The 16,792-nt window shown below is 41.4% G+C and overlaps 2 protein-coding genes across 2 annotated transcripts; one reads left to right on the top strand and one right to left on the bottom strand.

Moving 5' to 3' along the window:
* Window positions 1-1,118: 1,118 nt before the first annotated feature.
* On the bottom strand, window positions 1,119-9,317 carry LOC111229023 (protein phosphatase 1L). The gene is made up of 4 exons (XM_022755174.1): window positions 8,369-9,317; window positions 4,300-4,474; window positions 2,988-3,149; window positions 1,119-2,560 (listed from the first exon to the last, which is right to left on the bottom strand). The coding sequence occupies exons 1-4, from the start codon at window positions 8,765-8,767 to the stop codon at window positions 2,205-2,207; spliced, it is 1,092 nt and encodes a 363-aa protein (XP_022610895.1). The 5' UTR covers window positions 8,768-9,317; the 3' UTR covers window positions 1,119-2,204.
* A 2,218-nt stretch (window positions 9,318-11,535) lies between these two features.
* On the top strand, window positions 11,536-13,640 carry LOC111229101 (inner ear-specific collagen-like). The gene is made up of 5 exons (XM_022755277.1): window positions 11,536-11,605; window positions 11,731-12,206; window positions 12,289-12,378; window positions 12,526-12,597; window positions 12,745-13,640. The coding sequence occupies exons 2-5, from the start codon at window positions 11,753-11,755 to the stop codon at window positions 13,638-13,640; spliced, it is 1,512 nt and encodes a 503-aa protein (XP_022610998.1). The 5' UTR covers window positions 11,536-11,605; window positions 11,731-11,752.
* The last annotated feature ends 3,152 nt before the right edge of the window (window positions 13,641-16,792 follow it).

Below are 16,792 nucleotides of genomic sequence, written 5' to 3'. Positions count from 1 at the left end.
AGTAATAATAAAGACTAAAGGGGAAATATATTTCAGATGAAAGAGCTTGTTTAATACAGATAATTTACATACAGAGTCTTTACACTTTTTTTTTCTTTTTACACCGAGCATCAGCTCAACATGTGTGAATCATGAACTGCCTCTCAAATTAAAGTGATGGGTATCTTGTTTTAGTGTAAACTTCTGCTCATGTACAGAAGGACAGAAAACTAAATATACAGAATACTGATTTGGCAATCTGCCAGACACAAACAAAAAATAATAAATAAGGCATTAGGTAAACTGTTAAATAAAAAAAGGCTTCTTTCGACTGATGTAAAGGTCATGGTACACAGTGGTATAAAGTAGCTGAACTTAAAAACAGTAGTAAATCAAGTAGCTATGGTTTACTGTAACTTTCCTTGACAGGTTGTAGCTGTCGGTGACACCGGTCGTATTGCTTCAGGAGCATATCATATTTCTAGCTACTAGTATTCTGGCTGCGGCTGTACAGTTTGTGATGTGTCATCTCTGAGTCAGGTTCTCATGGCAGCAGAGGCGTGGAAGTCTGTTGTACCTCCTGTTTTATGTGCTTGCGGGTCAAAGGCAGCCACCAGTGTCCATGGATGCGAACGAACTTTGTTCATGAACATGGATAAGCCAAAGCACATGCCCTGATACAGATGGTGTAAAATCATTTTTGATGCAACAGTTAACATCAGCTCCATAAAATTGCGTTACCAAGAGGTGAAGGTCAGGAACTACATCAGGTTCTACATACATTAAAACCCTCTTGTATTACTGAGGATATACAGTGTTTACATTGGCTGATATGTAATAAGAATTTGCCATTCCAAAAAATACAGTTCTGAAAAGTGCTTTTTTTTTTTTTTTTTTTTTTCAGAATTCTGTGTGTGTTTGTGTGCATATGTGTGTGTTGAATGTTGAAGTGATGAAGTGGTGGTCCACCCAAAATTTTGCTTTTGAGTACCACTCATGAAAGGTGGCTGTAAATGGCAGTTTCAGCCTTCAAAGACGAGAGTGGCTGTGCCAGTTTGGATGACGATGACAAAGCATTTCAAAAGTGATCATTCTCCAGAGCGGGAAAAACAAGAAAAGTTGATAATTAATTGGAAACTGTCGTAGCTCATTACACTTTGAGAAGTTTGCAGAATCATGTTGAGCATGTGAAGGGGCCGTTACATTTTCCAGTTACAAATACTCTTTACTTATTCCATCTTTAAACAATGAATTATTAATTATATTTTAAAATGGAACAGCAAAATTACTTTGAGAGGTTGTTTAAGGTATCCTCTTGTTCATTATCGCCTTAACTTAAAAGGTATCTTTAATTTAAAGACTTGTAAGCAGTGTGGCACCTCAAAATTAAAACAAAATCCAACCCACAGAGCAGTAGAGGGAGCTGTGATTTGTCAGACTCCTGCCAATCTTTTTCCACTCTATTGAATGCAGCTAGATGATGAAACTACAAATGATTAACAGCCACCTCTCAGTTCCACAGGGAATGAGTATTTGATACTTAAAAGTTAAATTTTGGGTGTAGCATCACTTCAAGTTAGATAAAGGTATGGATCCACTGGAGTCTCTTTTTTTTTTTTTTTTTTTTTCTCAGGTCAACAATGTGATACATTACATACATTATGTAAGAGCATCATCAAAATGCAGCAAGCAACAATGGTCTTTGTAAATACATTTTTAGTAGCTTCCTGTAGTTGCACAGTAAGTTCTTGAGTAGGCACTAGTTTAAGCCTCCTCTGAAGAAGCCTCCAGTGGAGCTGTACCATTCATGTGCATGTACAGTAAACAGTAGTAAATCAATCACAGTCTAAAGAGTGCTGGTTAAGAGAAAACCCCTGTTTGGTGTCTGCTTGTCCTGCATTTATGCATCTCCACTGTTGGAGAACATCTGTATTTTAATGTATTCATCATTAAGTTGGCAAATGGTTATTGGGTTTATATTGTGTTTACATGCCCTTATCTCAAGTCAGAAACCTACAAACAAAAGAAAACTTCATTGTTACATGTGTTTGTATGTATGTGTTTGTATGTGTGTGTGTGTGTTTGTATGCTTCTCAGAAGTACAGGCCTCAGTGTCTATATTTCATATTCTCTCAGTCCTCCATTGATAACATACTTGTTGCTCCATCCAGAGGATGGGGAAAATCATAGAAAACATTGATCACAATGTGAGCTCTAAACTTGACCTACTCCCCTGACTTGCTGCTCCCCCCAGCTCCACTTTTGAACTTCACCACCATTACGGTGATGTTGTCGGGACAGCCGCGGTAGAAGGACTGGAGGACGATGCTCTTGGCCCCGAAGTGAGGCTCATCCAGGCGCTCGCGGACGAACCGAACGGCCTCCTCGTTGCTGAAGGCGTCCCACAGTCCATCAGAAGCCAGGATCATGAACTCTGGCTGCAGTTTGTCCAGGTCAAAGGTCATGATATCAGGGTCGGGGATGACTACGTTGAGGTTTTTCAGTGGGTAGTCCCCTAGAGAGCGGGACATCGCCAGGATTCCCTGCACTCTCCAGGAGCCATTAAAACTGATGAAACCCCCTGGAAGTGAAGGTAAAAATGGAAAAGTTATTAATTAATTAGAGCTTAAGTGTCGGATGATGTGATAATGAGAAAAATGTGCTTGACGACTAATGGTGGGTTACTTTGAGTCTATGTTAATTGATCCACAAATGTACTCATGTTTGTCTGCTGTGTGAGTGTGACAAAGCACAAGCTGCGCCCGAGGGAGAAAACTACTCTTAATAGATCTGAGATAATGTGATAAATGCTAACTTGAGAAAATCCTTTAATCACACATCTTAGGTCTCTCTTCATGACATTGTTAGCATGTTTAACACACTGCTGTTCCTAAACAGACCATCAGATGGCAACCAAGGACCCCAAATTCAACGGCAGGGAAGCGTCAGGTCGTGCATGTACATGCTGTGTATGCCTTATATTCTCGTGCTGTTGCTCTCTTATGTACCTGCCCTCTTGATCCTCTTGCGTTCTTTGAGCTGATATGGTTTGTGATCATGTGACAGTGCGACAGCGTTCCCATCTTTGTCACACAACACACCGCGAGAGTCTCCGACGTTGGCCACTGTGAGTTCTCTGTCTGACAGCAGCGCCACTAGACATGTCGTTCCTGCACAGGAGATAGAAATGGAAAGACAAAAAAAAAAAAAAAAAAAGGAAATGGGGGATAGATTTGAAAATTTTAGTAAATGTCCCACAAATGTGTTTACAATCCTGAATCAAATCTGGGTATAATATAGTTTAATATAAACAGCTGGGGGTAATGGAAGCTTGGGTTTTACCACATTTTTTTTTTTGCTACCGCTTTGTCACACTAATTACATTACACTATTATATTTTTATTGATGTTTCACACTATAATAAACGCAGTTTACAGTCTTTAACTAAATTCTCAGGGCTCAAAGTATCACTACAGTCTTCTATGATGGCATATAGGAATACCTCACCTTTATAATTCAATTTACAGATTTTTGGAGGAAAAAGCATTAAAGTGGTGCAACCTTCAAATGATAAAAGAGTGGGACCACAGGTAAAGTGGTCAGTTGTACTGTAGGTCCAGCACAATGATTATAAAACGATGAAGTCACTCCCATAGAGAGCGAGAGAGAGTCATACAGTTTGTGTCTTGTTTCTTGAGGTAGATGTATCAAATTCCACCAACTGATCGGACTGGACTCAAACTCTGAAATTTACATCTGTGCAAAGAGTAACGTCTACACTATCAACGCGCGGCAGCATAATGTTACAACACTCACTCTATTCAGTCAGAATTACAAGTGAACTGCATAAAAGGAAACCTTCACAGAAATAAATGTCAGCCAGGAAGCATTGTACTGAGAGGATATTATACAGAAAACTGAGATTTTATTTGATAGCAAAGGTGCTGTGACGCACCATGTCCTTTAAAAGGCAGGCAGCGTGAATGCCGAACGAATGAGCACTTGAAGGCATCACTCTAACATCGATCCTTTTACCGAGGTTTAGGAGACGTGGCACAGAATGTTTCGTGCAATTGTTGGGTCTCAAAATGAAATAAATCACAATACATGTAAGTGCACTCAAAGGGACAAGTCATTTTCATTTCCCAAAAACAATTTTTCAAGTTTAAAGTAAAAAAGTTTTAAAGTAAAGATTTTCCAATTCTTCCTATTCTCCCTCTGTTGGCTCATAAACTGACCCCCTCCCACACACACACACACACACACACACACACACACACATTATATTCACTTCCCACCACTCTCCTCGCCCCTCCTGACCTGCTTCATCATGGTTGGCAGAGAGCTTGTCCAGCATCTCACGATCCACAGCCAGGATGCGCTGCTCGAGGATGCTGGTGTAAGAGAGGGCGCTGTCTCTCTTCTCTCTCTCAAAGGCCTGCAGCTGCTGCTTCAGGGACTCGGGCAGGTGGGCCTTCACATAGTCCGCTGCAGCCTGGGAGATGGAGGACAGAGAATCAAGCTCGACTCTGCTGATGGTCAGTAATGTATAGACAACTGCATGAGGGCTGACCGCTTGTATGTGGCCAGATTATTATGCCAAATTATAAGAGTTTAAAACTGTGCTGATCAATATTTTTCACGTATAATGTGAAATTTGTCACTCATAGTGATCAAGCCACAGAGACTTATCACTCAGCTCTGCAGTTCCCCTCAGCTCCAAGGAAACTTTAGCATCTTTCAGCTTTTTGTTTTGGTTTTTCAGCCACCAACAGCACTGTTTTCAGCCACAGCAGGCAGCTGTTTTCAGTGGGAAACGTTAGCGACTAGCTGGTGAACACAGTAAAACATTTAACTAAAAGGACGATGATTATTGGACTTATAAACATGCTATTCGTTATAGCAACTTTGTAAGGTGTTTATATGTATGTGTTTATATGTCTATGTCAAAATGTTGTGTTCACAGCTTGCTGCTGCCCCCAATAGCCCAAACAACTTGAGAATGTGCTGCTTTACAGAAACAAAGTCATTTTTGGTGCTTTAATTTTGTACTAAGTTGAGAAAACCTGTTCTTATTCATATACAGTAACTGGCTGCACTGTATTACACACATACATTTCATCACATTTATTAATTATACTCAGTCCGACAGGTCACCGTAATATTGTAAATTAGTTACTTATTAAATCTTTCCCCCCTGTGGCTGCCAAGTAATATGTTCCAATACTACTCCAATTTAGAGGAGTGCTTTTTTCATTACATAAAGCAGGTGCTCGGTGCTGAATTATTGAACAACCCCCTCCTCCTCCTGCCCTTACTTATCTGCTTCTTCTCTCATTTTTTCTGCCAACATTTCCATTATGCTAATGCTGTCGAGTGAAATGTAAAATGGGAAAATATTTTTTACCAGCTTAATGTCCTGGTAGATACAGACAACATATTTCATATTCACAGTTCCGATGGAAATTTGGACACTTGGGGCCGTTCAATCTGCATACTTCGCTGTAGTGGCGTGATTTAGCAGTTCTACAGCACAAGTATGTGTGTACACAAATTCAATTTTCAAGTTTTTAGTTTCTACTCTACTTTACTTTTCACAGATAACGTTGCATTTTAGTTTTAAATACCTGAGAAAAGATAAACGACCGATATCTCTGAACATGTGGCACAACATTTCATCTTTTAGCCTCTATGCTGCATTTTATTCATAGGCAACTAAAACTGCCTGTGTTTACATCAATGCAGAAATCACAGTTTACCACAAATGAGATTTGAATTGACAACCACTATAATTCTACTCAAAATGTTTATCATGAAGTACTTGGAATTGGAAGTAAAATACAACAAAGGAACCTGCACATGAAATATTATGAGAGATGGAGACATTCATAATGATCACTAGAATAAAGCCATCTCTTCCTGCTGACCCCCATCCCCCTCTCATTCCCTGCTGGACAAGTGTACTCATTCATTTAGTTAATTGGAGAGAGAGGCACACAGTGAGCCGTGATCAGGAAGAGAGCTTCAAGTATAAATTTCCATTTGCAGTAAACAGCTGAAAATGCCAGGGTCTGTGCAATAATCCTCACACAAGACTCAAATAATGTTCACTCTGAGGATTTAATGAGTGAATGTGAGGTTGATTAATTAGTATTTGGGATCTCTTATTGATTTTGCTGCTTTATTAAATCCTGTTTGCCCCTTGAGTCAGTGCGTAACTATAAAATTCAATTTTATACCGAAAAGCAGTGGAGTGTGACAGCCTGTTTAAGTTGTAAACTACTCACAGTTTCTGCTTCAACAGCAAATAGTGTCAGGGAATCAAGTTAAAAGAGGAGCAGCAGCTTGTGCTGACTTTTATGATTCTTGGGCATAACTCACTGCCTCGATAAAACTACAAAAAAAAAAAAAAAAAACAGAGACTTGTTTGAGAAATTTCCTGCATATTTTCAGTGCCAGAACAAACTGCACTGCCAGACACAGCCTGTTTTATCTGCCCATATTTGCTTTGGCAACATTGCTTCATTTAATATAGTCAGTGTGTGTGTGTGTGTGTGCGCGTGTGCGTGTGTGCGTGTGTGCTTATGGTTGTGCCAAACTGCATAAAAAAACACTGGCAAATAAACGTTCTAAGATATTTACACATGCAGTAGTTTTCCCCACGACAACATTAGCACTGAGATTCCCAGAAGAACATTGGACTCATCACCGATATACTGTTATAATGCATTTACTTGTAGTGCTTCATTTTCAGACTGCGAACTTTGTTTATAACTGAGTATGTTTCCATATATCAGGAAGTGTTCTATTTATTGACGTTAATTACTCCATAATGGCTGGGGTCCATGTCAAAGTGACCTCATTCTTTTTGACTCCAAAAATCCTACTGAAAGATAAAAGGATGATTATAAAGCATAAAAAAGATAAGGGAATAGGGCAAACAAAAAAAAACACATTTTAATCTAGAGACAAATTTGAAGACAGAAATGGAAGAACACAGGTGGCAGAAGAGAGAGAGTGGAAAAAAAGAAGTAAGAGCGGGAGAAGTTGCGACAGACAGGAAGGATAAATATTTGTATATGGGATAGGAAAAGAGAGTTCACTCTCTGTTTATCTGTTGTCTCCCTCTCTCTATCACTGAACACAACCCAACTGCAACTCTTGCACCTTTTTTTTTTTTTTTTAACTGACCAGGCAGCAGTTCCCAGAGTATTTTTCTGTGTAATAATATGGATATATATATGGATATGGATGCATATCATGTCTGATACAGGGTTGAATGATGTGGTGTGACTTGATATTAGATCAGCAGGACATCATCTGGTTCAGAGCTCCCAGCTGTGAGTCACGCCGATTTCATTTTCATTTATGGATGTTTATGGTTACAAACAGCTCACAGAAACATTACCCCTTAAACTACAGGCAAATCGGAGTTGTTGGATATTGGAAGTTTATAAATCTGCTTAATGTTTAAGTTACATATAACACTTTTTCAAAAAAGGTTCTTAGTTAGTTAAACTGCAGTGACAAATAAATCTCCTGGAGTCAATGAAACAATGGCTTTTATTTGACTCCTCTTGGGTTTGCATGTGATAAAATGTTTGTTAAATTAAATTAAAAAAAAGAAAAAAAGATGTCACACAGGAGGACCGGGTCTCTAATCATGAAACTTAGCCAGTATCATTCAGTGAAATGTGTCCTATACAGGAACCTGAGGGGGACAGCTGTGATGGTGTGACAGATGGCGTCCAAGACAACCATGAGAAACCACTGACCCCTTGACAACTGCAGTGAGATGAGGAGAGACAGACAAAACCTACACACATCACTAAGCCTGGTGAAAACACACACACACACACACAAGCTCTTTGTGATGAATCCTAAGTCAACTCCCTGACTGGCAGTGGGACGGAGGAGGTGTTTACACAAAGGAATACAGGGCAGGCGTGGGGAGGGGGACTGCTGTATTTGAAAATGGGGTGAGGATGTAACGAGTAAGACAAGTGCTGTATGCCTGTGCCCCAATTCAAATAATTGTGTTCCTATTGAAACCTGCTTTTCTGTGGTGCTCAACGGATAGTGTTATTTTTGTTGCCGCATTATAGCAATTAATGTTCCTATAGGATCTAATATTTTTTGAGCAATAATTTATACTTGTGTCATGACACAGCATATCCTTAAATTATATGCAAACATTAAAATAAGTCTTTTTGAATTGGGCTCTTGTGTAATAGCAGTAAGAGGAATGATCGTGTGCATCCTCCAGTAACCTCCCTGTCTGTCTGAATTAAAGTGATGCTGACAACTCGAGCAGCGGCAGGTATCCGAGTCGAAACAAAATGCAGTGTGATACAATACAGTATACAGGGCCCGCTCCCTCCCAGCTTACCTCTCCACCGTGACCGTCAAATATCCCGAAAATGGACGGATGAGTCTTGTTGGCGATGTCGGTGAGCACCTCGAAGCGGTCCTCCATGTGATCTCTCCTCCCCTGTATGGAGTACACGGCTACGTTGTTGTTCTTGAACTCCCAGGTTTTGGAGAACTCTGCGTCCAGGACACTGAGGCCTCCCAGTCGGTCATTCTGCATCATCTCCGCCACTTTCCCCTTCACCATCTTCACGGCGTCCCGACTGGACTTGACGATGGTTTTCACCTCGTCGGTGTGGAAGAAATAACTCCACAGCGCCAGACTGATGCACAACAGAAACAATGTCTCAGGCCTGAGGAGAAAATAGCGCATGATCCGACCCAGAAGAGACAAGAGCGTCATTGTGTCTCCTATCATCACACGCAACCAAGCTGTGGTCTGTCTCTCTCCCCTTTTGCACAATTCACTCCATCCGCTCAGCGGAACTATGAAGAAATCGATTCACTACCACGATGTCCGACCAGGACTGAATCTCAACATTTACAGTGCTCCTCGGGGGCCTGTCTTCTCTACTCCGAGCGCATTTACGCACTGTGCACAGACACCGCGGCCGAGAAGCGCAGGACAAAAGCGGACGAGAAACCCTCATTGACTCGGCCCGATGTCTTGGTCCTATCCTCGGCTCCCTGAACAGCTGCAAGAGGATTCTCCGAGTTGAGCCGATCTCCCACAGCCCATTGTAAGATGACGGATTTTTTGGGTTAAACCCACCCTGGAGAGAGACATGGGAGTCACCGGGGGGCGATAGTTGACTATGTGACTTGGAGGTGTCCTCCTTTTTCCGCCAATGACCCCGTTTCTTCTCTGGGATATGAGTCTGCTCAGTCTCCGCATCAACATAGCATTTTTTGCACACACACCTCCATTCTTTAGCTGTGTCAAACCACCAAGGACGAGTCAGAACAAAATGGGAAGTCAGCTGTGGTTGTCGCAATAAAGCAACACAAAGCAAGCGCTGTACATGGGTCCACGGTGAAGGGTATTGCATGTCAGGGCTTTATTTTGAAAGTCCTTAACGGAGGTGATTGATTTAATAGTGGCCAACTTGACGTTGCTCATTCTTTAAATGCGGTTCACGCTGACAAGAGTGCGCAGCTGCTAACTCATACGATGCACAAGCGAAACATTGGATCCAATGGCGGTGGCTGCGGAATCAAATGATGATGTCATCCAGTATAATGTTACATATCATGGTCGTATTAAAACCAGATGCATTTTTACTCCATAGGTCACCTCTGTGTAACAGGTGAACAAACTAGGCTACTGCATTACAGTATCTATCTATATCTATCTATCTGCTCACTTTTTATGAACAACTGAGTGTCAATGAATAGAATAGAATAGAATCTGTACTTGAAGATACACACACATAAGGTAACAACAATATATAAGCAACAAACTTTGAATAAAAAAAGTCACAATAATAACAAATAACTGATTATATTATAGGCTATTATTGCCCAATAATTCATGTAAGACTAGGCCTTTGTTTGGATGTTGAATAGAATAGTCACTGTACTGAACAAACACTGACCCCTGGTGGCTCTATGGAGTAATACACTTCTGGTAGTTCCATCAGTCACAGTCAGCTGACGTGTTTAGTTAAGCTTTATTCATTCATACACAAAGCAGTCAACACACACACACACACACACACACACACACACACACACACACACACACACACACACACACACAGTAGTTGAAACAGTCAACAAAAGGAGTGGGTGTCTCTAACCTAAGTTTTTCTACAGGTCATAGTAAGTGTATCCAGTGGTGTATGGATAGTGACAGCATGAGCATACAAATTAACTCCATAATCCAGTGTAGATAGTATAGTGGATAGTATGATTTTTTTATATATTTTGAAAGGTGGCCATTGTTAGAACCAATTTTAGATTTTTTTTACTTGTGTTCAACCTAAATTTTGTAGGACAAACAGTTATCTAACCAAATTCCCAGAGTACGTACTGTATCTATTAGATTTTCTTGAAGAGTACAGATAGGAATAGCAACACTAAAGCATCATAGCATATTTGTATATTGTGTGAACTGTTGGGTCTCTCTCTATAATATGGTAAGATGATATAAGATGAGATAATTTATGTTATGATTTTGTGCTTTACAAATAAAATTGAATGGAATTATGTCCTTGTTTACATGTTAATAGTTGTGAAATATTTTAACAACGGCTGTCCTGAATAGCATTCTCATGTGACTAAACCTTAATGATTTTAGTTTGTTCTTGTTTTTCAAATGTTCCCTTGTTTACAGCACAGGTTACAGATAACATGTTTTATAATAGAGCAGCGTATTTCCTCAGTTTGAGCGGACATATTCAGGATACATCTTCAGCTACACAATCGTAGATGTCCATAGTGACTTCACCTGCCTTTCTGCTGTGCCACTTTTTTGATGTTCATCTCTCCTCGTCATATTTTGTGTGGAATCTTGGTGCCCAAACATGAGTCATTCAGAGTTAATGTCAGAGGTTGAAACTGCACCCAACACACAAGTCTGAGACATGTGACGCTTGGTTCAGTAGGGCCAGTTTTCCACGAGGTTTACTGGGTTTACTGGGCTTTTTGGGTTTGTTAGATCAAGGCGGTCAATGGTTGGATCAATGTTGCCACGCCACCTGTTTTGGGACATTGATCCCTCTCCCACTGGGTCCATGGTGATCCATTTTCTGCTTTGAGGTTCTGCCAAAAGGTGTGATCACTACAAAGTGTTGTCCTCGGTAACTCTCATATGTGATGTTATCTATTACCGACGAGGTGTAAGTTTGTGCGTGTAAATGGTATGCGTATGTACACATGTTCTGTGAATGTGTGTCTGTGTTCGTAACTTTAGATTTTCTCGTGTTTGTGTACAAAGCAAGCGTGTGTGTGTGTGTGGACACCGCCATAGCAGTCTAGGCACTGCCGGACCCTGGAATCATATCCCATATCACAAAGAATAAAGTCTTGCCTTGTATAGAACCTGCTTTATTTCACATCCCTCAGGAGTCACGTAATCTGTTCTTTCCAGCCCACCTACCTCCTAATAACCCCTGCTGTTTCAGCCCCTTGTTCTCTCATTGGCTTGATGATGCGGTAGTTGGGGTACTGAGGACAATATAAGGATGAAGGTAAGCTGCATCAATCACTAGCTGGAGGGGATGGAGTGAAAAGTCAACACCATCAACATAAGCAGGTAAGACGCACTTGTTGCTTTATAACACATTGTAGACACACTATGTTGCAGTATTAGATCTTTTCCAAAGTGATGCACCTGTTTTGTCTGCCGCCTCCAAACCTCCACTCCCGTTTTGTTCACAGATCATTGTGCCAAGCCTTCAGCATGCCATCCCTTCGCCTTATCTTCCTCTCCGCCCTCCTTGTGGTCCTGATGGCCGTGCTGACCTCCAGTGCCAGAGCAACACGCTGGCCCAAACCTCAGAGCACCAAGAAGCCCCCCCGAGCTGGGAGCGGCGGCGGAGGTGGAGGATTTGTACGAACCACCACCACGACCGCGCACCCTCCCAGCAGCCTGCACACAGATGAGACGACTGAGGTTATGATGGACGCTTACTCCTCGTCCCCAACAGACAGCACCACCTACTCCAGCGACACTTACCCCACTGCGTTCCTCACGGATCCCATGGCGCCCCCTGGGAACACCCCTGGAAACTATACCCTCGACTACAATGAATGTTTCTTCAACTTCTGTGAGTGCTGTCCACCAGAGAGAGGCCCCGTAGGACCCAGGGGAGAGAGAGGGCCACCAGGACAGTCAGGAGAGAGGGGCCCTCCAGGTAAGAGGGATTACTATTTTCATGAAAATCACTTTTAAGTTATCAAAATCTGCCCTTCTTCCTAGTCTTCTCTGCTTTCCAGGGTTGCCAGGAGAAAAGGGAGAAACAGGTCCAAGAGGACTTCCAGGACCAGCTGGACTACCTGGAGCCAATGGGCTCAATGGCGACATAGGTACAAGGAGGCTTAGGAGCAAGAGAGTTATTGAATGTCTCTCTGTTTCCCTTTCTTTATTTCTTTCTCCTTTTTTGCAAAATGCTTTTTTGTACAAGTACTTTGTGGATGTCATTTTCTACGCTTTATTTATTAAAACTACCATAGGTGAAAAAGGTGATCAAGGATCTGTGGGTCTTCCTGGTATCCCCGGGGTCCCAGGAAAACCAGGAGAAAAAGGTAAGTAGCTTTCAATGAGAACATCAGAAGAAATTGTATAGGCCTACATTTGACCAAATCAGTTTCAATCACACTGAGTTAGATTCAAATAAATACATCCTTTGCAAATGACTTCTTATGTGAATATAACCGCTCCACATACTACAGGTGATCCAGGCCCCAGAGGAGAGAAGGGTGAACGTGGCTTCAGTGGTTTGAAAGGGGACCTGGGAGAGAGAGGCGAGCCTGGCCTGAATGGGACTAAGGGCAGCACTGGGCGAGATGGGCCTATGGGTCCCCCAGGGATAGTTGGGACAAAGGGTCAGAAAGGTGAACAAGGACTTCCAGGCGAGTGTTTACCGGGTGAGAAAGGAGAGAAAGGGGATGTGGGTGAAGGTGGGCCCCCTGGTCTGAGAGGCGAGATGGGCCCACCAGGAATGAATGGAACTGATGGTAGAAAGGGAGAGAGAGGAGAGCAAGGGCCTTCAGGAGGGAAGGGGGATACTGGGGTGAGAGGGCTGCCAGGATCTGCAGGTTTGAGGGGTATGGCAGGGCTGAGAGGGGAGAGGGGGCCTAAAGGTGGGCGTGGGCCTCGGGGGCCTAAAGGCTCGCCAGGTGAAAGTGTGGAGCAGGTTCGCTCTGCCTTCAGTGTGGGCTTGTTCCCCAGCAGGTCCTTCCCTCCACCCGGTGTACCTGTGAAGTTTGATAAGGTGTTTTACAATGGGGAGGGGCACTGGGACCCATCACTCAACAAGTTCAATGTCACCTACCCGGGGGTTTACTTATTCACTTACCACATCACTGTTCGCAACCGGCCTGTGCGTGCTGCCCTGGTGGTTAATGGGATGCGGAAGCTGCGAACTCGGGATTCTCTGTACGGCCAAGACATCGATCAGGCGTCCAACCTCGCGCTGCTGCAGCTGAATGACGGCGACCAGGTGTGGCTGGAGACGCTGAGAGACTGGAATGGAATTTACTCCAGCAGTGAGGATGACAGCACTTTTTCTGGCTTCTTGCTTTACCCAGGCTCAAACAACAAACCTACTGGTATAGAAAACCTTTGAACTGCAACCTTTGACCTTGAATGAGCTCTGATTTTAACTTCTTGCAGACTCTGCACAACCTTCCGCCTATTGCACTGCTCTGTCAAATTAACGTGAGTTAGCTGAAGCTGTTTCAGTATCTGCCTTCTGTTGCTAATCAAACCAAATGCTTTGCTTGCCTTGCTGTATTTGGAGATGGATGAGGCTTGATTATACTGCTGTATGCAACACTTCATTTCTTTTTAACAATGCATTAAAAATGACTCCGCTTGAAATGAATGACTGTTGAGTTTTATTTACTTAGAAACAGAAGTAGAAGCTAATTTATAAGCTATTAGTCACTACAGTGAGGGTAGATAAGCTCTGTATCAGTGAGGCCAATACAAATTTAGAAATAATTGAAGTTAATGATACATAATTGCACTTGTTTCCCACTAGAGGGTGTAAGGTGCCCAAGTTTTGTGAAGAAGCACCAAAGATACTGTTTTATGCAGGCACCAGACTGAGTATTGGTAATAAAAATGGATGCAAACAAAGAATAAGAAGCAGATGTTTCTGTCATCAAGATGTTGAATAAATGAGAGATTCTGAGAGACAACAATTGCATAAAAATCAAAAGCAGGACTTTCTTCTCTTGTACTGCTGATATCATTCACACAGCAGGATGGCAAAGATAAATCTCGTGGACTCTCATACATCACTTCTCACTCCTACGTCTCATTCACCACAGCTCTGTTTCTGTTGAAATTCCCAAATTTGCTTCAGTGACTGAATATGGTCAGTAAGGCAACACAGTACAGAAAGAGTGGCCAAGAACAAGGAGTGAAATCCTTGTTATGTTTCTTACTTCTCAGCAAAGATTGGAGGCTGTAGCGAAGGTGATTCAGACCCACAGGAACCACAGCAGACTGATGCAGGTTAGAAGAAGCTGATACAATAAAAAATAATGCCTTGTTGACATTACATACCCAGAATAACAGATTAGTGGCCTGAGCATCGAACAAGGAGGATAACCCTCTAAAGCTGAGAGAGATGAATGCACCATAAATTATGCTCTGGTGTACAATTGATTTCTATAAATGTTATATCTCATTAGACGCAAAAAAAGTCATGACCTCTGACCAGATTAAAAATAATAACTCCTTTTCCTGTACAGAACACAAATGCATCTAAAGGACAAACTGCTTTTGATACTTTATTCCACTGGTTATACTAAGATATTTTTATGTTGTGATATATTTCTTAAATATAAGGTCTATAAAGGGAGACTACATTACCTTGTTTTCGAAAGTTTATTAATTGCGCTCTGCTGTAATTATTACATTTGGGCTTCAGGAACAATTTGTCACAAAAAAACACAAAAGCATGTCTTTGTCTAACTTTGCCAGACATCTTCAGTAGTTGGAAAAGAAATATTTCATCAGTGAAAATCTGTATCTTACAAAGTCCTAATATGTTGTCGAGTTTTAAGCAAATTCCGTGACTGATGACTGAATCAGAAAGTCAGAGTGATTAAATCTTCATTGCTAACTGATCTTTAAATTCATGACCAGAATTTTTTTGGGGTGCTTGGTGTTGGTATGTCAATAAGTTAGGAGATTGCACAAGAAGGTAGTTGCACTTCACCAAGCATTTTGTTATGATGCCTGTGCACTTATGTATCTATCAATATATATATTCAGCGCTGTGGCAGGGCACGCCTTTTACATTTTCAATTTAATAATATCTGTCAAATTATTCTCCTGGCCTCTCACACATTGAATTAGTTTGATTTGAAATTACAATAAAGCAACAAATGACAATTTCATATTCATTTACAAATACACTATAGAGTTATTTCAATGAAAGACTTGCAGTTTTTCATTCAATCAACAGAAGATATATTTCCTCTGTTTTCCTGAAGGAGAGAAATTGTTTCGAGTGTACACTCAACCAAGATTGTAGCCGGTGGCACACGAGAAGCAACACAATTATTATAATGTGAAATACTGTGACATAATAAACATTAGAGAATTATAATTTTAACATCATTAAAGACACATATTTTTCTTCGTTCATGTCTTTTATGAAAGCATCATTAAAAAACAGGTGATACTTTTTTTTCTAAATCCAATATCTGGGATAAAGTCAAAATAAAATAAATTGACTATGATTGTAAATGTAATTAAATATAATATGTGAATTTTACAACAACAACAACAAAGAAATGTAAAGCACCATTTTGGAAAGAAATACATAGTGACTATAACAAGACTGGAAGGATTTTTTCAGCTGGGTAGTTTAAACTAAAGTTGTCCCTCAGTTGCAATTGTGGGTGAATTTAAAGTTAACTTTAATTAAGGGCATATGTAATATTTTATGAATAACATTGAAAGAGAACACTGACACCTGTAAAAGAGGAAAGCCCAGAATGACATCTCCATCTACTGGTGAACAACATAAATTTACCTCAGATTTCCACTTTATTTATGCTGCAGTTGGTGGTGATGGTGTGTGTGTGTGTGTGTGTGTGTGTGTGTGTGTGTGTGTGTGTGTGTGTGTGTGTGTGTGTGTGTGTGTGTGTGTGTGTGTGTGTATGTGTGTGTGTGTATGTTAAAATGTTGTTTTGCTTGTTTGTTTATAGGCCTATCTGTGGATATGTGTATATGCGTGTGTGTGTGTGTGTGTGTGTGTGTGTGTGTGTATGCATTTATGTGTTTTCTACTACTCTGTGTGAAAATATAAATAACTACCTTGGCGGTGTGTGCAGTGTAATCTGCTCCCAGCAGGCTGGATTCCCACTGTGAGAAAGACAGTATATTGTTCCTGCAGCACCACAGATAACAACTCATTAGCATACTGAATCATTTGGCTGCAAGAGCCACTCTGCCACCCATCTGCACTGAGCTGATAAACACACACACACACACACACACCAGCTCACACACACACACAAACACACACACACACACACACACACAAACAGATCTATGCAGAGCACATACACACACACACACACACACACACAAGCCTGCTCTCACACACACAGAAACATGTACACAAACACACACACACACACACACACACACACACACACACACACACAGACAGGCACAAGCCTCTTCTCATTCCCTCCCTTTCAATCCCTCCCTGTATCCCTCACTTTTTGTGAGTCTGTGTCTGTTTGAGAGTCA

The sequence above is a fragment of the Seriola dumerili genome, unplaced genomic scaffold, assembly GCF_002260705.1.
Source record: "Seriola dumerili isolate Sdu_G_001 unplaced genomic scaffold, Sdu_1.0 BDQW01000226.1, whole genome shotgun sequence".
NCBI classification, from domain to species: domain Eukaryota; kingdom Metazoa; phylum Chordata; class Actinopteri; order Carangiformes; family Carangidae; genus Seriola; species Seriola dumerili.
The sequence above is the reverse complement of the archived record's forward strand: the minus strand, read 5'-3'. Positions and strand labels throughout refer to the sequence as shown.

Bases quoted from the DNA above. Each gene is read 5' to 3' on its own strand.
- LOC111229023 (XM_022755174.1), bottom strand. From the start codon at position 8,767: ATGATAGGAGACACAATGACGCTCTTGTCTCTTCTGGGTCGGATCATG. The intron at 3,150-4,299 runs GTCAGGAGGGGC...TCTCCTGTGCAG, and splicing joins TGCCAACCATGATGAAGCAG to GAACGACATGTCTAGTGGCG. The intron at 2,561-2,987 runs GTACATAAGAGA...CTTCACTTCCAG, and splicing joins CAAGAGGATCAAGAGGGCAG to GGGGTTTCATCAGTTTTAAT.
- LOC111229101 (XM_022755277.1), top strand. From the start codon at position 11,753: ATGCCATCCCTTCGCCTTATCTTCCTCTCCGCCCTCCTTGTGGTCCTG. The intron at 12,207-12,288 runs GTAAGAGGGATT...TCTGCTTTCCAG, and splicing joins AGGAGAGAGGGGCCCTCCAG to GGTTGCCAGGAGAAAAGGGA. The intron at 12,598-12,744 runs GTAAGTAGCTTT...CACATACTACAG, and splicing joins AGGAAAACCAGGAGAAAAAG to GTGATCCAGGCCCCAGAGGA.